General features: G+C 44.7%; 1 protein-coding gene across 3 annotated transcripts; it reads right to left on the bottom strand.

Annotated features, from left to right (window-relative positions):
- Positions 1-494: 494 nt before the first annotated feature.
- On the bottom strand, positions 495-24,734 carry RGMB (repulsive guidance molecule BMP co-receptor b). 3 transcript variants are annotated; one of them, XM_036308157.1, is made up of 5 exons: positions 24,701-24,734; positions 23,685-23,760; positions 20,291-20,550; positions 14,618-15,126; positions 12,458-13,144 (listed from the first exon to the last, which is right to left on the bottom strand). In XM_036308157.1, the coding sequence occupies exons 2-5, from the start codon at positions 23,687-23,689 to the stop codon at positions 12,806-12,808; spliced, it is 1,113 nt and encodes a 370-aa protein (XP_036164050.1). In that variant the 5' UTR covers positions 23,690-23,760; positions 24,701-24,734; the 3' UTR covers positions 12,458-12,805. The 3 variants fall into 3 exon arrangements, with proteins under 3 accessions (XP_036164049.1, XP_036164048.1, XP_036164050.1); XM_036308156.1 differs by lacking the exons at positions 12,458-13,144; positions 23,685-23,760; positions 24,701-24,734 and adding exons at positions 495-1,452; positions 18,641-18,830 and having other exon boundaries at positions 20,291-20,420; XM_036308155.1 differs by lacking the exons at positions 12,458-13,144; positions 23,685-23,760; positions 24,701-24,734 and adding an exon at positions 495-1,452 and having other exon boundaries at positions 20,291-20,867.
- Between the last annotated feature and the right edge of the window lie 1,321 nt (positions 24,735-26,055).

Here is a 26,055-nt window from a genome sequence, read left to right as displayed (position 1 = left end):
TAGAGTTGAAAGAGGGGGGAAAAACACTATAGTTTAAAAAGGGACAGGGGATGAGAAAGGCAGAGCTATGGGAGTCTAGCAAAATGCCTGGTTATTTGATGAAATTGCCCCTTCTGACCTATAAAAACAGCAGTTTCATATGGTTCAACTTAACATGCCGTAAGTTCTCACATATAACAATCCTAAAGGTCATAGTAATGTTCTCCCTACCCCCTGGGGAAGTGACAGCTGTGAGAGAGGGTGAGGGCTTCCTCAACATCGGTGTTTAACTGCCAAAAAGCACCTGTAAGGAAGAGTTAACCATCCTTCCAATCAAGTGAGGACAAAAGAGGTGAGGAGCTCAAAGGAACAGGAGGCTGCACACTGTGGGAATCAGTAGCAATGGGAAAGGGCAGAGGGGGCGGCCAAGAACAGCTACACACGTCATCACTGGTCATACTCAAAGGGTCGCTGGGTATGGTGTCTCTGTATACGTACTATACATACTAACCAGGTACACACATAAATATTTAATATATAAAAAATAAAGTGCTTTCTAACAGGTCCCCAGGCAGGGACATTATAAAACATTTCACAAAACTGCAAAATAAAATCGATACAATCAAAGAACACTACATCCAACATACGTGAGAACAGTCAAACACAGTATGTACAATCTGGTGGGTGTCCCAGGACAAATATCCTGTCATATACATGGTATATACATATATACTCTTTTACTCAATATATTATGACAATATATATTTAAAATTTTGTTATAGACAAAAAAATAAAAGACAACCCCTACAAAAACACAACAAGGATCAAGCACGTGAGTCCTAGACTGAGAGACCGATGGCTGCCTCCTTGGGGCGTCTCGTGCCCACTGCTTGGGAAAATGTGCCAGCGTTCCTTCCTGGGGTGCAGCGCCTCCACGTCCTCCAAGGCGCTGTGGGCAGCTGCGGTGAAGTTGGCATCACCAGTGGTGAGCAGGTCGAAGACACAGGACTGGAAATAGATGTCCTTCACTGGCATCTTCTCGTGGCATTGAGCATTGGCAGTCTCCAGTGTGTAGCCGGGCCAGGCCTGTGCCAGAGAGGTGTGAGGCAGGGTGTGCCCCAGGATGGCAGACACCTGGCCCTGCCCGTCGTCGATGCGCTCGCTCAGGGGGCAGCCATTCACACACAGCTGCAGGTCCTGGCTTTCCTCGTAGGACATGGCCAGGTCTTCAGGCATGCGGATGGCGAGGGTCAGGTAGCGACCCAGCTGCCGCACAAACACCGTCGTCCCTATGTAGCGGGCGTGCATCTCCACGTAGCGGCCACTCTCCCTTTCCACGATTCGCAGGCTCTTGACGTCACCATCCCCACCGCTGGTGCTGCCATCCACAAAGGCAGCCGGCAGGTCATCGGTCACAGCTTGGTATACTTTCTGATCTGTACACTCACGGTGGGCTTTGAAGATGATCGTGATCTGTGGGAAGGAGGAACATGCACAGTTTAACACAACGGGAGGGAAAAGGACGGTGCATCCCTCTGTATCAAGAGCTTTCCTCACTCTGGAGTTGAATAGCTAGAGAAAGAACCTCCACATTCAGCCCCTCACCAAGAAGAAGGTTGCTGTGAGGAAAAATTAAGAAGTCCTGTGTGTTTAGAATGAACATTTAACACAAGTCCAGAGATGTGCATGAGGAAAATGTCTCTTTACTGAGTCAGAACAATGTTGCTGTTGGGATATAGGCAGTTTTTATTGATCGTTTATATCTGGTCTCTTTCCAAAAGCAGATGAGTGGAATAGTTCTGAGAAAAAAAGATTCCTTTCTCAATTAGGCAGTTAACAATATACCTACCGGAACTTTGATTCCTAAAAGGTTTCTTTATTGGACTGTAAAAAAAAATATCCCATGACTAAACACTACAAACTTACTTGTGACCACTGGGGACGTAGCAGAGAGTTGAGGGGTCATCCCAGCGGCAGCTACCACACAGCTACCAAGCAAGGGCCTCAGGAAAGATCTCTCTACATCTCTTAATCAAATGTTTCACATGACCGCCTAATCCCTGCGACAGGAAAATCACTTGGCAAATACAGCTCCCAAGCACTGGCAGAGAATAAATACCCTAAACCTAGTTACAGCAAATGTTTTCCCCAAATAGCACACGGCCCTGCAGCCTCTCAGAATTCTCCCAGCCAACTCTCAATTCTCCAAATCAAGCAGACAATTCATGGAGAGAAAAAACCCTCGATAATACAAACGCTTCCCTTTAGTGAACCCACTTTCTTTCCTTAGTGAGAACAATTATTTAAAAAAAACTGAACCTTTGAGCACCTAGGCCTCTAACACTCTCAACATCTCCCGTGCAGGTGGTGAAAGGAAGAGACAAGACCTCCTGGTCTCACAAGGTGGGAAAACGGTCCCCAAGAAAAAAGGACTACATTTTGAGATTTGTGTTATTGTCAGTCACTGAGGTAACAGCTTATTTTTCTTTCTTCTGGGAGGGAAAAAAAAAGTATCAGGTGACTTCAGTCAAGGAGGAAGGTAGACAGGCCAACACACTACAAATTACTCTGGATGGAGGGAACCACCTCCTGCAAGGAAACTAATCAAAACAATAGACCCTTGTTAAAAAGGCCAGAAAAGGCCCTGGCCCCCTCCTGCCCCTCTCTCTACGAGTCCTCACCACCACCCTCAAGTTTATGTCTGAAGTTTTTTTCCTGAACTCAGCCAGCATTTGCTCACACTATTTAATCCCACATGTTCTCACTGGTGTTACTTGACTGGAATTTTCCAGCCATTTCATTTTACTTTAGCCAGTTGTAAAGCCAGATCTGAACCAGCTGCACTGTAGCAACTGGTTAAATTCATATCCGTTGTTTGCAGCTGCAACTAAGGCCAGACAATGTGCTATGAAATGCTTGGATTTCTCCCTTTCTAATTACCCTGAGCCACAATTTAATTTCACTACCAGACTTCTCACATTTCAACACCTTCTTAACAACCCAAAGGAGGTGTACCAGAGATGAGTTCAGGAAATTTGTTGTGCATCCAACCATAGGACCTTCCAGAGTGAATGGGATTTTGAGCTAGGTATCTAATGGGACTATAAAACAGATTTATTTGGTGGCTCTAAAGACAGTTTGACAAGTTTTTTGTGTGTGTTGTTTTTCTAAGACAAGCCAGGATCCCTTATAGGTGAAAAGATTAACTCAAGTAAATTCTGCACCTGAGAGATTCAAAGTTAATATAAATGGCTAAAATAAGAGTTAGTAATAGACTTTTCATATAATCAGTATCCTCGCTTTCAATGAGAACATTCCCAAAGATTCCACAAACTCTTCTGCAACAGCTAAGTAATTTGTTTTTTGAGTCTAACAAACCTCAAATTTAAACTGACTTGTTATTTGCAAGAATTAAGTACTTTTTGTTCACCTTAGAAAAAACAAAGAGGAATTAGTTTTGTTGGGAAAACAGAGATCCAGTTCCACGGGAGTTTCCAAAAAGGCAAGAATGGGTCAATATTAAGATGAGTGGAGTCCTTCCACATGTCTTCCCAGGGATCTGCTGTTTTCACTGAGCACACCCATCCTACCCAGGACTCATTTCAAGCCCCCACACGTATGCCCTGCTATGCCTGTGACACACCTTGAGAAGATCAAATAAAACTCGAAGCTTGACTTCTGCACTAGTATCTACACTTACAAAATATTCCAGCTTATCTAAAAGATTTTTATCTGTCCAATTCCCTGGGAGTGATATTCTCTGAGACACTGAAGCTGATATTTCTCTGTGGGGTGAAATACAGAGCCTATGTATACAATTTAGCTCATGAATCAAAATACTGAGGGTGATGCATCGATCTCAAAGCGTGAGGGGGTTTCCTAAGTGTTCCTCTGTAGTTTAAGTACGTACCTAGAGATACCATCCATGTAAATGTAGAAAACACTAGGTAATACTTTCACGTGACTTAAGTTTTGTAATGCAATTTCATTCCTCATATAATTACAATACAAGCTCTTAAATGGCAAGCACTCAGCCATAAAGGGCCAGAAATTCATTTTCAGGTTCTGTCTCTCTCTTCAGAAAAAAACACTAATAACTCTTTTAAAACATTTAAAATTTAATTAAAAAATTTGGAAATTCCAAACCTTTTGTATTTCCAACTAGCAGTTATCAGAGCTTTGTAAAAACAGGGTATTCAAAATCATATTCTAAAGCTCTCAGATAATTCTAAAACACCAGCTATGCTGCTTTCTTTTCTCCCTCTGTGAGAGATCCATATGCTGTAATAACTCAATTTGGCACATCTGTTCTATGCCACACCATTTATTATTGATGGATGGCATTTCTGTGCATTTAAAACATCAATGCCTTTTGTTAAACCTCCCCCACCCAGTTCCTCTCAAACCCCACCTCAGACAACCTACTCCAGTTCTCCTCATTCATTTTTAATATTCACTCCCTGAGATCTTTACCACCCACAGGTCTATCAGGAAGAGAAAGATAGCAGCTACAAATCAACCTTTCCACACATGAAAGCAAGAAAGACTTAAGGTTTGCTGTGAAATATCAAAATTTAGAGGCATCTGGGGGGGGGAGGGGATGGGGGACAGGGAGGATGCATTTAAAAAAAATGAGGTAGCCAACAAAAAGGAAAACTCAGGCACTGTCTTGCCAAGATACAGTATCTTTCCCAAGCTCAATAGCCTTGTAAAGTGCTGTGCACAGGTTTTCAAACAGCAGAATTCCCCAAAGGTTGTGCACTTAACTATGTGTGCTCGTTGCCTTTTGGAGGAAACATTTATCAGTGTTTAATCAGGCCATTTGGCACGGCAAGTGCAGGACCTTCCGGGAATCCTCCAATACCAGAACTGGACTTCTCGGTCAAGGGACTCACATTTCTTGGATTAATGGGCCAGCAAACTAAAGTGAAATTGTCACAGAAATTAGCTTGGAACACGGGGAAACAATTTTGATATGGACCTGGTTAAAATTCTGCTTGTGTTAAAGGAACCTAAATGAATTTTATTTCATATGATTAGTTAATATGTCCCCTTCATCAGATTCTCTGGATGCATCACAGGTTGAAAAAATAGGTGACTCTGAGGGAGGATAAGAGACCATGTGCTCACAGCCCCTTTCCCAGGTAAGTGGCATAGAGCCTCTACCTTCAGCAGAAAAGAAACCATTCCAACAAGAGCACATGCTTCCAAGACGCACACATGCTCTATCTCCAGCTCTTAAACACGCCTCTCTACTTCTTAAGTCAAAGCCTAGGACACTTGGGAACACCAAAAGGAAGTAGAGGCTGTGAAGGCTCCTTCCTTCCAGTGTTTTCCCTGGTCACCCCCAGCCTCACCCCACCCGGACAGGGAAGCCGGGAAATGTCGATTTGGGTGGAGCTGAGTCACCCATCTAGGCTGGGAGGCAGGTGCCTGTCCTTTGGTTGTCAGACGGGAGAACTCTGTCTCTCTTCCATTTTTAGGAGCAGGGGAGAAAAAGAGCACATTCATCTAGAATAACATTGTTTGAACAAAAGTTGGGTTGATTACTGATGTCACTTACAATTTTACTTAAAATTAAAGGAAAAACATTTGCCAAGAAGGTGTGATCTCAGTGAACTAAAGTCAACTTTTACAGTCACTACTCAGCCTCTGTATCAACTATCTACTACAGGAAGACTGAATGTAAGACTTACGAAAGTGTATTTTGTTAAATGATTGTGTTGGACTGGGACAAGACAGTATACATGTTTAAAAGGAGGGTGGAGGCTTAAAAACCTTACCCTTGACTCCTTTTAGGGCTTGAATGGGACTAAGAATCAGCTACCTTTAAGAGAGATATCAAAACAGGTTTCTCTCCCCTCAGAGTCTCTTTCCACAGAGGTCTGTTCTAGGAACACTTACAGGAATCCAGGGAAATGGAATGGATCAGCTTATTTATTCTTCACTGTTGCCCCAGGTAATACATGCAGGAACAAGGGCCGCCTTGGCTGGTGGAGGGATTCTTGGCAGCAGACGGAGAAAGAAGAAACCAAACCAGAGGGAAGGACACCCACAGCTGAGGCTGCTAGGGTGGTCCAGGGCAGAAGCACTGGGCTCAGAGGCTGCAAAAAGCATGCCAGAGTGAAAGGGAAGCAGGCCCAGGGATGACACATAAAAGGGACAGGCACAAAAACGTCCACTGCCAAAGAGTAAAATTTCTATACACTTAAAACAAGGAAGGCTGGAAGTATAAATAGGCTCAGAGACAGGGAAATTGGCTATTTTCCTCGTACAGACCAGAGTAAGGCTGTGCGGAGCCACGAGGAAAAGACCTCTGGTCCTTAAAGTCTCAGCCACTCAGAGAACTCCACAGGAACTTCTTGTTTGTTGGCTGTGCTCAGACTTTGCATACAGGGAGCTCAGCAAATGTAGGGACTCACAGTGCTTCTAGATGTGAAGCTAGGCATGTGTGGACAGTATTACAGGCCCAGGCTGCCACTGTGCTTCAGACCAGAGGCTAAAAATATTTTGAAAGGTGAGAGCCAGGGCCTGAAGCATAACTCTAGGGGTAAGAATCTGCCCTAGCAGGTCTGGCCCTCCCCTTCAGGGAGCTCACTCCTCAGGGGCTGTGGGGCAGGGCCACACATTCCAGGCCCCAGAGGGTCTGTGGGCAAATGCTCTGGGCTTAGGTTTAGCACAGCTGTTTCCCAAACCGTTGGGGATTAGGAAATCACAGCCTCTTTAATCTTTTTTTTTTTTCCCTTCAGTTTTGGGAGGTGATTAAAAAGGTATAAAAGGGCTTGAAGGTCTTCACCAATACTACACTCATACTTTGTCACTTCTAGGTTCAAGTTCTCAGGGTTATTAAAAAAAAAAAAAGCCCACAAGGTAGTTAGAGGCCCTGACCAAATATTTCAAGAAGTCAGTTACCAGGAATGCTACAAAAACAATATCCTTCTGTCTTCATTTTCCTGAGGTAGGGAAAGAGGAAGACAACACTGCTAAGCTCATGTGTGCACATCTGTGCGTATTCACACACATCTTAAAATGCAAAGATTGAACCCTGACCCCATTTCAGAGCTTATGAAAGTGTTGAAATGCTGTCATATCAGTTCTATCCACAGTACACATACTTACTATATTCCAACACTGAGAGAACCCCAACAGAATTAGCCAAATGTTCTTTTGACTCCAACTCTAAAAATAACCAGCTAACCAGGACATAAAAAACTCCTCTCTCCACAGAACCAGTCTCACCTGAAGTTCTTTCTAGACCCAACAGCACCGTGCATCCAGGGCAAGGCTGTCGCTTAAATTCTGCATCTTAGAAGTGTGTTGCTATTCCTGTTAGTTACCACGCACTGGCAGGCTGAGCAGTTTAAAGAGTCCTTAAGTTACCCCACCCACAAGAACACAAAATTCAAAACAGTGGAAGAGCAAGTTCTACTGCAGTCAAAACAAATAAAGACAAAATGGGTAAGGTAGCATTTTTCATTGTTCCACACTGTAGGTAAGTCTTTTTGCATGCCACATTCCGCACAGGCAGAAACTGTTTGGTTAGCATTAGTTGAAGCCAACAAAAAAGTACCAACCACCCAATGTTTCCCTCTCGCCCCTTCCTCTCAAAATGTTGACTCAAAGAAAATTTAACAGGGCAGAGAGAGACACTTGGAAATGTGACAGAAAAACAAGTTCTAACTCTCAGCTGTGCATCAGACTTGGCCTTGTGCCGCTGGTTTAAACTATGGAGGAGTGTGGATCTGTTTTAAAGCAGCAGGGGCCCATGGGACACATGGAATCCTGCCTAGCTAGGGCAGGGCAGGCCCTGGGTTAACTTCACTTACAAGTGGGGGATTTGGAAGGTCCTCTCCTCCTCCTAAACCACATCTGGACAGAGTGGCACATAGTCCAGGAGATTCAAAATGCAGGCTTTCAAAGAGGCCGATACAGACCTGGTACAATTTTAGAGTTTCTACTAACATCTACTGTCTCTCTTCATTCCAAAGAATAGAAAGATGGTAAAAGGACTCATTAGCCAGAATGTTTTAATGTGTATAGACAATATAAAGGTGAACCTTGTTTGGAAAATACTGCACAAAGAATAACCAAGGTAGGCCCATTCATGTTACAAAGTGATCTTTTCTACTTATACTTACACCGTACAGCTAATAATTCCTTCTCCTTTCTCTGCTTTCTTTCCACAGGCATTTGGAAATCCTTTTTACCTCCAGGCAATTTGCTGAAACTACCAGTATATAAAGCAAAGTTGAGTACTAGTTCCTGGGCCTAAAACGTGATAATCCAGTACACACAAGGGCTATGCAGGAAACAGAAAAGGACAAATAAGAGCACTACCGCCTGGAATTACAGCCGATTTCTGCTCTTCTCATACCTCTTCAATGTTTCAATAGTTTCTACAATAAATAAATTCAAGGCAGATAAGGATATCTAAGACACGCTTTCATGAGTTTTAAAGGTGAGATGGGATCCTGAAAAATGAATTTAAAAACCGAAGACTGATAGTCAAATTCTGGAAACTTTTTGGATTAAATCAAAGACCAACAACCTTTCAAAAGTGGCAGCCAGGGCTTTAGACCCTACTAGGCTGTAGGAGTGTGAGGAAATGTGGGTGTAAATAAGGGGGGACTCTGACAGTGGCTGGATGGAAAGGGAGACTGTCAAACTCCAGAAGTAAAAAAAATGACCTGAGACAAGTGACCAGGGTGGAGGAGTGTGCTCTGGGTTCAGCAACCCATCTCTCTGGCCCTTCTTTTCTTTCTTTCTTTTTTTTTTTAAGCAATTTTACTTTATTACTTTTTATGTATTTTTGTTGATTTCAGAAAGGAAGGGACAGAGAGCTAGAAACATCAATGATGTGAGAGAATCACTGACTGGCTGCCTTCTGCACAGCCCTTACTGGGGATCGAGCCTGCAACCTGGACATGTGCCCTTGACCGGAATCGAACTCGGGACTCTTCAGTCCACAGGCCAATGTTCTATCCACTGAGCCAAACCAGCCAGGGCTCTCTGGCCCTTCCTGGCAGCTGCAACAACTTGCTAAGTAGCAGCACGTGGAACCAGCTTATGAATGCAGGCCACCAATGTTCAAAAAAAAAAAAAACCACCCTGAAAATGGCTGGTTTTACACATCCCACAATTCTCCATTGACTGCTGCAAATTTCACTTATGTGCTTAGAATGAGGCAGAGCCTGCATTCATCCCGCACCTCCCCCACACAGTAGGTCCTTTGATGCTTGCTGGTTGAAACTCAGAACTAAATCATAAATTTAATCAGATAAATTATTATACTAAGCAGGGAGCTATAACTGCAAACTTCTTTCCCTCCTGCTCCCCAATATACCTCAACTAGTCTAGCAACTCTGTTAATTTCTGCAAAACAAGGAGGACCAGGACAAGGAGCAAATCTTAACGTGATGGCAAGAATTACCTGCATAACAGATAAGTCATAACAAAATAAAGAGCAATCTCAGATTTTAAAGATTGGTTGCAATATATCTGCAAAGCAGTTGTGCTCTCTGGAAGGAAAGAAAATGTCCCCTTGCATGCAAGAACAGTGTTCATATATTTAAAATACACTCCTGCTGATGGGAGGATGCAGCAGCTACCTTAGTCCACAGTGTAGCTCACACTGCATCTATCAGTAAAGATAAAAAAAAACATATGGGTTACAGAAACTTGGCTCCAAAAACAATGCCCTAGGCCTGGGGTCAAGAGAGAACAGATTTCCAAACCTTGATCCAGAGATATGCTTAAAATGACAGTGGAAAGGCTTCGCAATGCAGGCACATAGCTCTCTGATTTTGTAACCAACAGAATGATCCACAACAGGTTTACATGCCATATACTGTTGTGGAACAACAGCTACATGCGAAGAGGCACCAGAAAGAAAGAGGACCCAATGCATACTCTAGGACCCTATAAGCAAATAAGGAACACGTTGGGTTTACAGTTTGAAGAACATAGTAAGCAAGAATGAACCAAATGAACTAATTCTTCACCCTCCATCATCCCAGTGAAAGTTTTCAGAATTTCTATAAAGAGTTTAAGAATTAGGGATAATTAGGAACTTTTAAATATATATAGAGAGAAACTTGAAGGGTAAGGACCTCTTCCCATGCTTTGGGTAGTTGGGTGCTACTGCCCATGGGATAACCTGAAGCCGGTGGCCCATGGTGGCAGCAAGAACATATGAGGCACCTCAGTGTCCACTCACCTGGCCAACAATCACCAGGCTTGGTCAAGCACAAAGAACACCTCTTTCCCAAATGCAAACTGCCTTAAAGTAAACCACCTTCTCACTAAAGGATGAAGCACAGGAAAATCTGCCAGTCCCTGCTTACCACCCCCGACATTTGTAATTTTGTCTCACTGAGATTGGAGGATAAGAAAGCTATAGTGATGGGAAAGGACATGCATTAAAATAAAATAAAAAGTAAAGCAAAAGTATCTAAATTACTTGTAAAAAATAATTTAAAAATATCATTGTTTAGGTGTGCAATAAATGCATACCTGAAATTTTTTGGAAAAGGAACAATTTTAAATGCACCTCACAAACTGATTTTTTAATACTATAGGCCAGTGATGGCGAACCTATGACACGCATGTCAGAGCTTACATGCGAACTCATTTTTTTGGTTGATTTTCTTTGTTAAATGGCATTTAAATATATAAAATAAATATCAAAAATATAAGTCTTTGTTTTACTATGGTTGCAAATATCAAAAAATGTCTATGTGACACAGCACCAGAGTTAAGTTAGGGTTTTTCAAAATGCCGACACGCTGAGCTCAAAAGGTTCGCCATCACTGCTATAGGCTATTAGGAATATAGCATATTTGCAAAGTACAGAATCCTTTCATAAAATAATTTATCAAAATCACTTTCTACAATCACAGCATATACAAATCTTTATTGAGTCCACTTAAACAGAGATACACAGAAGAACACAGGAGCTGAGACTGAGAGACTGGCAAGGGGGATGTGGAAGAGAAGGTACAGAAGTCAAGTACTGCCACAGACGATCCATTTATTCACTGGAGAGGCTCAGGAGAGTTATTGACTTGTGTCCGCCTGGAGCCTAGTGTGCACTACTCCTCCCCCAAACAAAAACTGCTTTTCTTTCCCAAGTAACCAACCCTGCCAGTTCTAAGCCTGTCCTCTCATCTCTCCCCCAGTGCCTGCAGGTCTGAAGCGCCTCTCGCAGCCAAAGGTGGGGAAGATGGCCCAGAGCTGATGTGGATCTCAGCCCAGGTGTGTAGCTGTGCCAGAAACCCCTACAGCCCCGAGGGGTGGAGAGATGAAAAACCAGCCCTGGCCTCGGAACACACCTACCTGGCAAGATGGCCAACCACACAGACTGTTCCAGAGACAGCCTAGCAGGCTGGCAGAGGACATAAAACCCTGGAGGCCCTGAGGAAGCACACCTGCGCGCACCATGACAAATGGGGGGACGGGGCCACACTGTCCAGCACTGTAGGCCTACCTGCCCTGAACTCACTGCCTGCATGTGGAAAAGGGGAAAGGTGTGGCTAGTAAATGGTCCCTGGAGTACAGATGACTTCACTTTTCATTTTGTTTACATATCCCTCCACTAAGTTTTGTATTTTTGTGATGAGGAAAGTGGGCAATGAAGGTCAGGTAGAGCTCACAAAGCTAAGCTTGAAAGTGCTTGCTCAAGAAGCCAGGTTCCCAGGATGAAGAATTGTTTTAGGGACCTTACTGCCAAAATACCCAGGTCTAGTGCTTGAGTTCAGTGCTGAAGGCAGGCAAATTAATAGATGCTTAAATATGATTTCAGTATCACAGCTGATCAGTCTCATTAATACCATTGGTCAGTCTTAAAGCTAGTAACACTGAGCACATGGGTCATTAAAAACGCTTCATCATAAGGAGGGCACAGTATCTGCAAAATGCAGTGCTAGGTTATCCAATAGCTGGTCTATGTATGTGTCCAAAGCTTCAGTAAAAAATCTTCTGAAAGGTGTTTTTATACTATTGCATAGACATCAAGGGGAAAAAAAATCAGATTCTTTTTTGAACTTATTTCATAAGTGCTTTTTGCCTCATACTGTTTTTACTTTTATTACCATCATTTTTTCATTGCTTAGAATTTTTTTACAGGTTTTATTTTGTCCCTGGGTAGATAAAAGGAAATTGTATTGCAAAATTTTAGGTTTTCTCTTAGTTTCATCAGCAGAGGTCATACCAGCATTGAGAGACCTTTAACAGTAACCTTCCAGATGCTTCTGGGGGCTTTGGAGAGAGTTACAACAAAAAAGAAAAAAACAACTACTAGAGGTCATGAAGCCATAGAGTAATTTGTTGCTGAACAGCATGGTGACCAGATGTGGGGAAATACTTTCCAATAGTGCAATTAAAGACCAAGCATTCTCATCATTGGCCTGAATTTATGTCAAGAAAAGACCCCCAACCTCCTTTCTTTAGAATGGGTAAAACCTTTGATCCGTAAACAAAGTAAAAGAGAAAAAACGATGTACCTTTTATTTACTTATTTGCTAAAAACTATGATAGACTCAACCACAACTTAAATGGAATGATCTAAATAAAGTACTTCAGTGTTGAACCAACATTTTCCCATGCACATAGCACTTACTAATCTTGATAGTAGTGCTTAAAGACCACTTCTCTAAGCCCTCAATTATTTGCACAATTGATGCTGATTTTCTCCATTCCCAATGGAACTGCCTTCTTGAATTTCCAGTGTTATGTTTTCCCAAAGACTAATCTCAGATTCTGTGACCTGACTGCTTCAATGATGGATTTTTGGCCATGGCTGGTCCTAAAACTTCATAATTATATAACTTTACACCATAACATAGCAAGTACATATTTTAATGTTCAGATAGAAAAAATTGTGTGCATACTTATAAAAGTCAGAAAAGGAAAGTTTATTTGAGATGTAGGATTTGGAAAGGCCAGCTTGGGCTTGTACTGGGACTGAAGTGTAAACATTTTCAGATCCTCTAAGATGTCTGCACCACTGTAATAGTCTTTGTTCAGAGCAATGACGTCTCATCTTAGATTTGTGATACCACTGGTTATCTCTGGAGGAGTTATAAACTCCCTCCACAAAATGCCAAGTACAATAACTTAAATTCACTTTAAAAATATACCACACAGGTTTTGAGGCAAGGGAGGGGTCCTGAAATCAAAGAAGAGTCATCAGTATTACAGAAGATTGATCCTTGTCAATTATATTTCAGTCTAAGCCAACTGATGAATAGACAAAATAAACAAAGGAAATTAAGCAAAATGAGATTGTCTGCATGTGTGATTTAGTGGTTGGAAACGAAGGGAGGGAGCTGCTTACTTGGGGGACACTATTATTATGGAAAACCCTTGCGACTTTATTTATTTATTTACTAGTGAATGAAGTAGTGCTGACTGGCAACTGAAAACCCAGTTCCTAGCATGTACTACTTGCACTTATACAGCAAAATTTTTTTATTTATGAGAATTAGAGAGAGAGGGAGAAACAACAACGTGAGAGTGGAACATTGATCGGCTACTTCCCATAAGCACCCCGACAAGAGACCGAACCTGCAACCTGGGTATGTACCCTGACCTGGAATCAAACCTGCGACCTTTCAATGCATGGGGTGACACTCAACCAACTGAGCCACACCAGCCAGGGCAAGAATTTTTAAAACATGCAATACCTGACTCTTTAGTCAGGGGCACTGACCTCTTTTCCCTTAGATTGTCAAAAAAAAAAAAATGACAACAGCCAACAGAACAGCCATTGGGTGTAAATGAATCAAAATTATACCTTTTTTTTTTTTTTGTCAGATTGGCAAGGTGTGCTACAGAATTTTAGTAATTACTTTGTGTGCCACGAGATGAAAAAGGTTGAAAATTGTTGCACTAAGACATCTGTGCCTTAAAGTTGATTTAGAGGATTCAGTATTGGTTTCTTTAAAACCAACCAAGCAACAAGAACCACAATACTGGCAGCTAGGCAGGGCAAGCTTAACTTAATTTTGCCAGTTTTCCCCTCGGCTTCTCACTTAAATTGTTAGCCTGAGATTATACATCACTGCTCTACAATATCCAATTCTTATTTCCTTGGTCACCACAGGACAGTAACTAACAGACTTTTAGGTTTGCCATTGGGAAGTTGGCTTATAGCCATTACCTTTTACCATAGCTTCCAAATTTCCAATAAAATATATTTCCTGATGGGTTATTGCCCTCAGGCTTCACAGCTTTCTTTATTCAGAAAACCTACATCAGTCAAATCTGATAAATCTAAACATGGATTTCCTCGAGTCATATACATATGCACTCAAAAAAGACATCACTGAAAAAAGCAGTTTTTCATTAAATAGGCCTGCCTTTTCCCAAGAGAACCCAACATTACTGTTCACTTTTTATTTTTTGTATCATTGCCTATTTAAATTTACACACACATTTCTCATAAGCCCTAGAATTCCACCAAGAAATTCCTTACTAATTTTCATTTAATCCTTCATCCACCCTGCTAACACTGCCTGCCAAGAAGACCAAGCAAAGTTCTTTTTAAACTAGGTCTTTCATTTCAATTTTCCCAGGTTGTCTGAAGAGTCGGAAACCTGAAAGGTATAAGTAAGAAGAAGGGAAAAAAAAGTATTCTTGCCTTATTTGTAGCAGTAGCACTGGATCCAAGGACCACGGGCACATTCGTCACTTGAACCGAAAGGTAATTATTGTCTATGAGTGGCCAGGCTCCTTCCACTTTGCACGTCTGGAAGTGATCCTTGAAAGTTCTAAGGTGGGGATCTCCAAACAAGCCACAGAAAAGGTAATTAGGAGGGTTCTGGTCCCCTCCCCTGAGTTCTCTGACTCCCGCATGGCTGTGATAGTTACAAGGGTCATGGGTCACTTCAGGGTTGGTAGAGGATGTGGGTCCGTCCTTGGAACAGTTCCTCTGGCTCATGAGGTCACTGATACCTAGTACAGCAGAATGGTATACCAGGTTGCCACGGCAGGCTTTTGAAGTTCGCTGGGTGCAGCCAGCATAGGCACGCAGGGCCTTGCAGAACTCAGAGTCAAAGCCGTCAATGGCAGAGTTCAGGTGTGAAGTCAGGGACACAAAGTCTGTGGTACATTTCTGGATTCGACATTGGGCTGGTTGTTGGCAGTCACCTATGGGAAAGAAGATAAGACCACACATTTTTTAAACGCTTCATAACTTCCTGAGCTACATGAGAAAATGACATTCTCCTCTGGGGACTGTTTGTTCTATTTCATATCCTCCTATTTTAAGAAGGCCTTCAGAAATAGGGTTGCATTGTGCTTCTGTGTCTCTCACAAATTAAGCCACTGGGAGAAACACTGCATGCAGTTAGTTAACTTAAAACTTTATAGCATGGGCCATTGTAAATGACAATTTTACCAACTTTGCTATTGTTTATGGATTTTGATAAAGATTCCTTTGCTCTAAGGGCAAGCAAAAGATGTGAACTTTGTTTTGATTTTGAAAACTGCATAAGTAATTTGCTTTGGAAAGCACTGTCTATGCACAAAACCATAATTAAAACTTCCACAACTCAGGTAGGGGAAACCCCTAAATTATAGCATGATTGGCTAAAACACCTTTACCTTATTCTAGTAAAGCTAACAGAGAAAGAATAACAAGAAAAAAAAAAAATCCAAGCACTAAATTATTCTGCATTTCCTGATAGATGTTTATCAATAAATTGTATATAAACTGTTACTTAATATCCTGGTTTTTACAAAGTATAAATGTTCTCTTTAAAAAATAGTGATACATTTGACCAAGCTATGTATTCATTTCTCCCTTGATATCCATCACCCTGAGATCCCAGCTCCCCAATAGTTTCACCAGGAAAAGTACGCTAAACAAAAAAGGACACTGAAATCACAGTGCAGAAACTGATGTTTCCAACTATGATTTTTCAGAAACACAACAGAATTCTTAGAGTTATCTGAATGATTTTCCCCTTAAATCAACAATTCATATGTACTTAATGGTTAAAGCAAAGTGATGAAATGAAGTAATGGAAAACCAAGTATTACTGCCCTACTATTTTAAAAAGTTAATTTTCAAATGATGTTTTGCCACTAGCTCCTCACATAAAAATTTATAAAACCTCTTAAAGCACAAAAATCGTAAGAATTGCCAATGCCAGGTCAGTCATGTGCACCAGTTTTTTTTTTTTTAAATTCTGCTCCATACAGTGGGACACTAGAATTACTGAAAAGAGAAATTCTTTCCTTTACCATCCACCTCAAACTTTATAGACATGAACTGCAACATGTATTTGTGTTACACATTCTTTATAGGCCTCTGAACAATGGAGCAAGTTTCAATCTCTTCAAGTCTAACATTCCTCATCTGAGAAATGAGGAGGTTGCTCTAAAATGAACTTTGTGACCTTTTTTCAGGCATAAAATATCTTTTTTTTAAAAAATATATATTTTATTGATTTTTTACAGAGAGGAAGGGAGAGAGATAGAGAGTTAGAAACATCGATGAGAGAGAAACATTGATCAGCTGCCTCCTGCACATCTCCTACTGGGGATGTGCCCGCAACCCAGGTACATGCCCTTGACCGGAATCGAACCTGGGACCTTTCAGTCCGCAAGCCGACGCTCTATCCACTGAGCCAAACCCGTTTCGGCAGGCATAAAATATCTTATTCTAGGTGGGAGAAAACAGTCAGTAGTGTGCTATTAGATATGTAATTATTTAAAGATATGAGCGTAACAAAATTCAGGATAATATCAAGATTTAGGACTTCATCTGATAAAGACTTACTAAAAATGTTTTTTAAATAAAGATTATTTAAAAAGATATTTTAATCTTTTCAGTAGTAAACTGCCTTTACATCTAAATTAAATGGCCTGTAATCTGTGTTTGGCTTTAGCTGGGGAGAAAAGGGTAGGAGGTGACCACTTCTCAAGATATCTCCCCAACCATTTTCTTACATTTTGAAGTCCAAAAAGGGAAAAATGTTATAGTCTTGATTGAATAGTCACTTTAACTTGAGCAAAAGAGATTAAAATATTAATCACAAAGACATCTTGTGTCTGGCCTATTTTATGTTTGCTCATTGCAAAGTTAACAAAAGTAGCTATTATTTATAGAATTCCTCTCTCCAAAGTAGATCAAGTCATTTTCAACTACTTTTACTCAACAAAACAAAAGCAAAATTTAAGAAAATCAAACAAAAAACCATCCAAAAGTCATTAAAGCCATTTAGCAGATGGGAAAAACCAAGGCAAAGGGATTTTCAGGCCTTGTCCTGGCAGATCATACGCAGCTGTATGAAGCCCAGGAAGTGGGCCTTTCCTCAATCCATTTTCCTTCCTCCACACACCATGTCCCCTAAATTCCTGACTCTCAAAATGGTACTTGATAGCTTAAAAAAAAAAAAAAGGTGTAAGTAACTACTGTATCACATTTTTCCCTTTTAAATCAGATTCACAGCAAGCAGAAAGCAAGGAAATAAAAACTGGGCCAAAATCACTCAGTAATGAAGAGCCCTCAGACTACAAGTAAATGACAGTTTCCGCTAAACTTGCAGTGCCTATTTGTTCTTTTTACGGTCTATAAAATATATCTGAGCGTACATTTACTTATAATTATTTCAAATAGTCATAAAATATCAAAAGTCAGAACAGCATGGCAATGCAGATGCAATTGTTCAGAAGGGCAAAGAAGCAGAATTTAGATGCCAGCTCCTCTTTCCGTTCCTTCCTCATTCCTTCATAGCAGGCAGGTGCTGATTCCTTTGAGAAATCTCACATAACACAGAACTCCTTGAGCTCTTTTGTTTGGATGAGGTTTCTAACAGCCTTCTGGAGTAGAGATGATTGGAGGGAGAAAAGCTAATGAGAGTGAAAGTGCATTTGGGTCAGCAGTTTGAGCCTCATCGCAGGCTCCTGTAGAATGACTAATTTGCAGCATACACCCAGAAATATCCAGGCTTCATGAATTTATAATGACAATGCACACTTTGCCTGTTGCAGGCGGTAAAGTAAGCCTCCTGTCAAAATGCCAAGACAATGCGGAGCAGAAACAATCTCAAGGATGTGGCGAAGAAGCCCATGAAGTGTATGAGTAAGCAAGTAACTCCTATATTGGACTGCCAGTCAGGAACTGCAGAGGTTTGCTTAAGAGAAGAAAAGGCAAATAAAAGTACTCTTTTCATTTCTCAAGGGCAGAGTTCAAAATCTGCAGTTACAGATATCTGTTTCCTTGAGTCAGATCATCTGTGATCAGTGTGACAGTATTTTCCTTCTAGTTAATGAAAGTGCTAAAGGATTTTCAGGTGTAGCTTAATGATTCAGACATAAAGACCTCATCATTTAAAAACAGCTTCCTCAATGCCAGGACTGCACGTGTGAATCTGCAGCACAATCACCAGCTTATAATAAAAGAAACAAGATACGCTGAGGCTGAATTAAGTGAAATATGGAGCCATATGGGGTGCTGAGGCAAATTATATGGATCCAGGCATAAAACATATGGTAGCCCATCTGCAGAGAGCACTTTGCTAGGCTCCCTGCTCTGAGAAACAGACCCTGCATTTCAATAGCACCGCTCTTCAAAGAAATCTCTCAAAAGGAGCCCTCCTTTCTATAGCCAGATTAATTGCTCCACTCCGACAAGCTGTCCACAGAAATCACTCACCACAGCAATTCTGGGTAGAAGCTGATGGTGACTCTAGTGAGGGCATATTAAGATACTGAGACGAGTTTCACATTCCAAGTTCTTGAACTAAGGCACCATAATTTTCTAAACCTTTAAACCAACTTCTTAGGTCTTTCATGGGCCAGCAAAGAAATCTTCAAAGACCACATTCCAATCCTGTCACGGGACCCTACAGCAACGGAGGGAAACAATATCCCACCGGTCAAGAGGGACACAGTCCCACCTAGCACTTCAATTTCCATTTCAAGAAAACCCACGCTTGAACATTATAGACACCTATTTTTCACACAAAACAACCCTGAATACATCATGTGACATGTCATGAAAATTTTTCCATGTAACTGTTAAGCAGATTGACATTACTTTCCAAGGTTCTAAAGTCACTAATTGAAAGCCTTCATTACTACATTCTTCAGTAAGATTTATTTGTTTTCCCAAGTGACACTTAAAATGCAGCTGCTGTTACATCACAATGCGAAGTTACACAAAGTAAATTCAGCCCTCTCCTCAAAGGCCACATCCCCACCCCCCCACCCCACCCTCATTACTTAGACCTCCAGAATTGTTAGCAACGGCTAGTAGTATGACTTAGTAAGTAAAAATTACCGCCCCCTCCCCCCACATTTGGGTGGCTTTAAAGTTTAGGATTCTCCAGATCAGAGCATTGTTGACTGTTATACAAATACAGGGCAAAAAGGTGTGGGAGAAAAAAATGATCTAACGCCCAAGTTGTTCTCAAACTAAACAATAATTTCCATTTCGCACTTAAAAACTTGTCTAGACAAACTCCTAGAAGTGGTCTTGTTTGCAAAGAGCATCCTAGATATTCACCCCACCCCCACCCCCAGTTTTATTGGGAAAGTCTAAGATTTAACATTGTGTTAGGGAGAGGATTTTAAACAGAAAAACAGTATCCCAGGCTAGAACAGACTCCTCACTGCTGCTTCCATTGGGGAAGCGCTGAGCTCCAGAAAGCAGCGTATCTGTCAGCCCCTCCTGAACGTGCAGCTGGGCAGGAAGCACGAGCTTTTCCAAAGAGACTGAACGCTGAATTAGAAGCAGCTTTCGCAAACACGAAAGAAACCCCTGTTTGAAGAAGTTTAAGTTACTTCGAAATTAACCTCCCAGTTTGCAAACTCTGGTGAAAATCTTTCCATCTGGCGCGATTTCTCCGTCTCGCCGCCACCCCCAGCTGCAGGGCAGCAGCACAAGGCTCCTTGTCTCCCGTCGGAGGCGGCGGCGGCGGAAACCTGATCCCAGCCCGACTTTCAGTAAACACCAACGCACGGGGCAATAAAGCATCCGGAACATTTGTCTCGGGCGCGCAGCCCCGCCACCCCCGCCCCCGAAATCTTTGATAAGCGGCTGTTAGAGGGGAGATTTATCAACGGTCCCAGCCTCAGGCCGGGAAGGCCAGGGGGAGGGGGGGAAGGAGGGGAGGAGGCCTCCCCGGCGTCCCGGGTGTGTTCCTGCTGCTGCGCCGCGAGCCCGGCTAAGGTGCATGTCAGGGGCTCGAGAGGCCCTTCCCGTCCCGCCACGCCGCCCTCCCGCCCGGCGCCCGCGGAACCGGGGGGTTTGGGAACAAAGCACTTGGCCCTGGGCGGGCCCCCGCGCGCACGCGCCTCGTACCTGCGTGGAGCAGTCCAAGGCTGAGCAGCAGGAGCAGCAGCAGTGCCAGGGGAGGCGGGCAGAGCCGGGGGTGGCGGCGCTGCTCAGCCCCGGAGACGGCGGCGGAGGCGGCGGCGCAGGAAGGTGCTGCTCTCAAGCCCATGCCCGTCCATGCAGGTCTCGTGGGCTCCGGCGAGGGCGGCGGTGCGGGCGCCGTGGCGGGTCCGGGGCCGTGGCTGCGGCATGGGCCGGGGGACGCGCCTCGCTTCCTCTTCTTCCTCCTTCAGGCCCGTGTCGGAGACGGGCCGCCGCCACCGCCGCAGCGAGCAGCGCGCCGCGGGCGGAGCGAGTCGGCGACGGCAACGGGGCGCAGCAGCATCGCAGCGGCCGGAGGGAGGGGAGGCGGGAGAGAAGACACAAAGACCGTGAGCGAGTGCAGAGTGCGGCCCCGAGCGCGCGAGCGCCCGGCCCGGGCCAGCGTGGGCTCTGCGGGCGTGGAGCGCGGGCGTGGACCCACAGGAGGCGCACCCAGCCCTGGCGAGCAGCGGCCTGCCGCCCGGATCTCTCTACGCGGCGGCCCCGGATCAATCAATCTCAGCCCCGCACTGCTGCCCCGCCCGCCCTTCGCCCACCAATCGGCGCCGTCTCCACCCCCGCCTTCCCATCCCATTGGCTGCGAGCTCAAGCCCTGGACCCAGCCCGCCGCTAGCAGGGCCCTAAGTGCCCGCCCCTCCACGCCGCCTCCTGCCTCCTGCGGTTTAGTGTAACGTGAGTTCCGCGTCCGCGCGCTGCGGGTCCTTTCTACCGCGCCCGGCCCAGCCACTTGCTCGCTCTCTCTCCCCTCCCATCCACCCCTGCCGCGATGTCCTGTTTCCTCGAATCAAATAGAAAGAGGTGTCAGCCGCTCTCTCTGGCCGCCGTTACAAAGGAACCGGCCTTTGACCGCTCTTTGAATTAATGTTACTGGGTTCAACTTCCTTCCTAGATTTATTTATTTATTTATTTATTTATTTATTTATTTATTTATTTATTTATTTATTTATTTTTTTTATCACCCCACACGGCGCCTCCACCTCCAGCTCTGGAGGAAGCGGGCGCTTTTATCCAGCGCCACGTGGCAAATTCCTTCGCATCTAAGCACGTCTGCAGAGCCGCCTTTCGAACCTATTGCGGGTAAAGCTAGCCACCTTGGAAATGAGAAAGTGACCCGCGGTGCGGAACGGATCGGGTAGACTTGGGGAGGTACCCGTCAGCTCCCAGCGAAACTCGCAGGCAGCTGTGCGTGGCTCCGGTATTCTTGGCTCCTTTGACATTTCCCTTCCTGAAAGCGGCTGGGAGGGGTCTGAGAGCTGGAGAACTTCACCGTGTTCGGTTACAATGTAATTAGATTAATGAGGAGAGGCAGCTTTTAACGCAGTGTAGAGTAATTACGCCATCATTTGTTGCTTAGTGGCTTTTCCACACATTCATAATCTAATAGCAGATTAATTCAATGACAGTTCAGTTTCTACTTTTGCAATTGGATGGATCAAGAAATGAGGAGAAAAGCTAATTATCAGAACAGAGGTTATAATAGGCTCTAACTTATCAGTAGGTGTGAAGTGGTATCTAATCTCTAGAATGGCCTCAAAGTCTGGGAGCCACTTCGTACTGTCCTCGCCTTTGCCTTTCCCCAAATAGCTCAAGGTTGCCATTTTAAATTCACTTACAGTATATCCAAATCGCAGTAGGCAACTCTACCCGCTACCTTACTCAGAATCTCTAATTAGGGATTGCGTATCAACCGTGGACATGTAAATATTCCACACATAACAATGTGCAAATCAATGGACCAGGATAATTGAGGGCAAACCCATCACCCCAGCTTACTTATTAGACACATTACGAATTGTACAAACCACTAGATCCCTAATGAAGGATGCCTATCTTTTTACTGTAACTTTTCATTACCTATACATACTATGATGACACAAGTGGTAAACACACCTTTCATTGCCCATGATATAATCCAAGCCTTGCATACATCCACAATATGCTAAATAATTCTTTCAGTGTTGACTGGAGAAATGACTTTGGGGGGGGGGGGGTTAGCTATTATAATTTTTAGATAATACTATGGAGTAAATACTATTAGGCCAAAAATTTACTCTCTTGGAATTAGTACATATTATTAATGAAATAAAATTAATGAAATATTGGTAAACGTCTTTTAAAAGTAATAAAATGTGAACACTGTTTTTCAAAGTATTTTGCTAAAAAAATTAAGAGTAAAATGTTTCTTTTTCTTTAACACAAGATTTAAACCCACCGCTATAAAGAAGCATCCCACTTAATCGAACATGCTTCAAAACACACAACCAAGAGATAAGGATCAAATTCAGTTTAGTTTGTGTCTTTTCCCCCGTGATTTCTATGACTTCCCCCCTTACCCTTTTTCCCTCCCCCCACCCCGACCCCATCCTGTTCCTTAAGTACATGAGTGCTCTTGATTTTCTTATCAATAGAGGGCGCCCTCCAGTCACTGCAAATCCTGGTGTGAAGTGGAACTGCTCTAGAGGAAAAACTTCATTTCTTCTAAGGTGCTTTATTGCTCCTCTGTTGTAAAATTTGACAAGCTCAAGATTTATAAGCCTAACAATTCACTTTTTTTATTGCTGCATAAGTGTTCAGCCGGCTAAAGGAAAATGTTAATTTTCACAAACCGCAAGTTGGTTCCTATTTTCAAAACTTTAGGTCAGTTGACACACTCGCTGGGTAAATTTGGTCTGCTAGCAAGATCCCGAATCCTCTTGGAAAGCAAGAGCGTGGTGAGTGGTCGCCTATAGAGCATCCACTCCTCCAGCTCCAATGCTGCAAGCTAAGCAGGACATTAAGACTCCACAAAGAAAAATCTAGGGAGGGAGCTGGGACACAGACATAAAATTGATGACTTATAAAAGTTTTACATTTTAATAAGAAAAAATACCGTGAAGTGACAGCTTGTGCAACTCATAAATCCTCCCCGATTCTTGCCACTTGTACTCTCTCTCCCTTTGTTTTCAAGAAGGAAAGGTGAAGCCAAAACAGTACAAATAGGGGACTCAGCAGAGCAACGGTACGAACGTGCAAGAGGCTAGAATTAAAACGCATGCCAGAACATTAATGGGTTCTAAACAAGATGCGGTTTCTTTTTCTGTTCCCCAGTTAATATATCTCCATTTCCAGAAATCTAACACGAGGGTGGTTGCTGTCTGCTTAACAGATCAACTGGGGCAGAGGAACCGGGACTCAGACCTGGGGTTGCGATTTGTGCAATCCATTCTAGAGTGAGCCCCCCACCCCACCCCACCCCCAGTCCACAGTGTAGGAAAAGCAGGGCTGAAATAGCCCGGGAGTCAGACTGCCCAGTGGCAAGCAGCTCCTGGGTTGTACTTACATCATTTTTAACCCTTCCGCTCCTGGAGGGGGCTTGGCGGGATCAGGGAGCCGCGGAGCTCGGGAACACGCAGGACCTGGGTGTGAGAGAAGGGCCCCAGAGCCCGGCATGAGCGCTGCGCCCCCGGAAGGAGAGGGCCCGGGGCGTGCGTGAAGCTCATCACCCGAGCGTACCCCACGGGCACCCGCGATCCCCGCGGGCTCCGCCACTGTTCGCGCGGCTCAAAGCGGCAGGTGCAAAAAGCATTTGGGAGCCGCTTGCCAGCGCGCGGAGGTAATGCGCTTCCTGTCCATTTATCTCAGGAAACCAGCGCGGCCTTCCCTTCGAAACAAAATTAACCTCTCATTAGCCAGCCACTCGCTCCCGAAAAGGCCTTAAAAGCTTTACCAGCTCGCTAATGTGTTTAGGCTTTTCTTCCAGGCAAACGCAGCCACGGCCGTGACTGCCATCAGCCCCCGGGGTGCCTCTGGGTTCCCCGGGGAGCCAACCGCAGACCTCCCCGCAGCCTCAAGTCTGGGAAACTCTGGCCAACCCGGATCCCTGTTTTGTAGTCCTGGGCAGACCCTGAACGGACTTCACGCCAGAAGCCGCCCCAACAAGTTCCCGCTAATCCCAGGAGCGCTCCTCAGATCACAACCTCAGCTCCCATGTCCTCTAGGGGAGGAACTTCCATGGCTGCCGGGTCGCGGCTGCCGCCCGCCCCGAGGAGCGCCAGTCCTGTGCGCAGAGGGTGCGGGAAGCCCTGAGCCGGGACTTGGGGAGAGGGGGCGTGTAAGCTAGGATCTAGCGGATCCCAGGAGTGGAGAATGAAATGTGGTTCTAGATCTGCAAGTGGCAAAGGGGGCCTTTCGGAGCAGCTGGGGTTTTCTCGCCCTGGCCCCCTGCCGTCCCGAGGCTGGCAGATTTATACCACACAGGTGGACGGAGACCTAAACACAACAGTCCCGGCCGCTGCCTGCCGCTCGCCCCCCACGTCCCCGGGCCCACCGCAAACTTCAACAAAATAAACAACTCACCACAGGCATTCCCTTGTCTGCAGCGCGACGCTTGCCAGCTGGGAAAATAAGCCGCAAGCCACGCGGCCGGGGCGCAGAGGGAGGGCAGCGCGGTGCCCGCCTCCCCGCTCTCGGTGGGGGCACTGGTACTCGGGGGCCAGGAGGGAGGCTCCGCCTTGGGGAGCGCTCTCCCCGCTCCCCGACACCGACACCGAGTGAGCGCCGGGTGAGAGGCTGCACCCTTGCAATCAGCACGAACTCCCTGACACCTAGGGGAGGGGGCGGGGAGGCAAAGCCCTCTATTCCTTCCTGCTTTCTCGCCCTTCAGTGTCAAAAAAAGACCAAACCTTGGGGCCTCCCGCCCATCCCCTTCTGCACCACACCGCCCCCTGCCGGCACTACCCGGATCTTTCCAGCGCGACTAAGGAGTGGCAAGTAACGGCGTCCCAGAACCCCAGCCTTCAGGTCCTGGCTCAGGCCTCTCTCACCATCCCTTCACCCCACCAAGTCCTGCACAAAGACACCTTTCACGCTGCCAGCGCCACCCTCTGCGCCGCCCGCCAGGCCTGCCCGTTGCCTTTGTCCGCCCGCGGCACCACCGATTCCCGGTCGGTGATTGTGCCAGCCTTCGCCGGGGCAGGAAGGCACCAGGCGCACGCAGGCTGTTCCCACTCCGCGCCTCCGCACCGGCACAGATGCGGCCCCTGCCCGGTTTCTACCACTCTCTCTAGCTGCCCACCAGCGGCCACAACATACACCCTTTCTTCCCCATAAATGCTCTTTGCGGGTCTTCCTTCTGTGTCTAAACGAGGGTAGGCGGGTGGCAGGCATGGTCCTCTGGACTTTCCCCGAAATAAGGAATCCACCTAAGGTGCCAGCTTGAGTTTACAGTTTAAGAAAGCCCAGGGTAGCCCTAGCTGGTTTGACTCAATGGATACAGCATCAGCCTGTGGACTGAAGGGTCCGGAGTTCATTCCAGTCAAGGGCTCATGCCTGGGTTGTGGGCTTGATCCCCAGTAGGGGGCATGCAGGAGGCAACCAATCAATGATTATCTCTCATCAATGATATTTCTATCTCTCTCTCCCTCCCTTCCTCTCTGAAATCAAAACAAATATATTAAAAAAAAAAAAAAAAAAAGCCCAGGATAACAACTTGGGAAATATGAGGGGAGAGAAGACTGAAAAACACCTAAGACACAGGTGAGGAAGTGTGTTATAAGGAACAAGCCCACGAAATGTCCGAGGAAAGAGTCACTTGGATAAAAGTAGAAGGCGTGGAGAGCCAGAGGAAAGAGATGAGCTTTCTTCCCTAGGCTGATCTTCCAAAGCTGAAAATAAGCATCACAGATGTTCAGTGGTAGCTGTTGTTCCATGCG

This window comes from Myotis myotis, unplaced genomic scaffold (genome assembly GCF_014108235.1).
Source record: "Myotis myotis isolate mMyoMyo1 unplaced genomic scaffold, mMyoMyo1.p scaffold_m19_p_5, whole genome shotgun sequence".
Lineage (NCBI taxonomy): Eukaryota > Metazoa > Chordata > Mammalia > Chiroptera > Vespertilionidae > Myotis > Myotis myotis.
The sequence above is the reverse complement of the archived record's forward strand: the minus strand, read 5'-3'. Positions and strand labels throughout refer to the sequence as shown.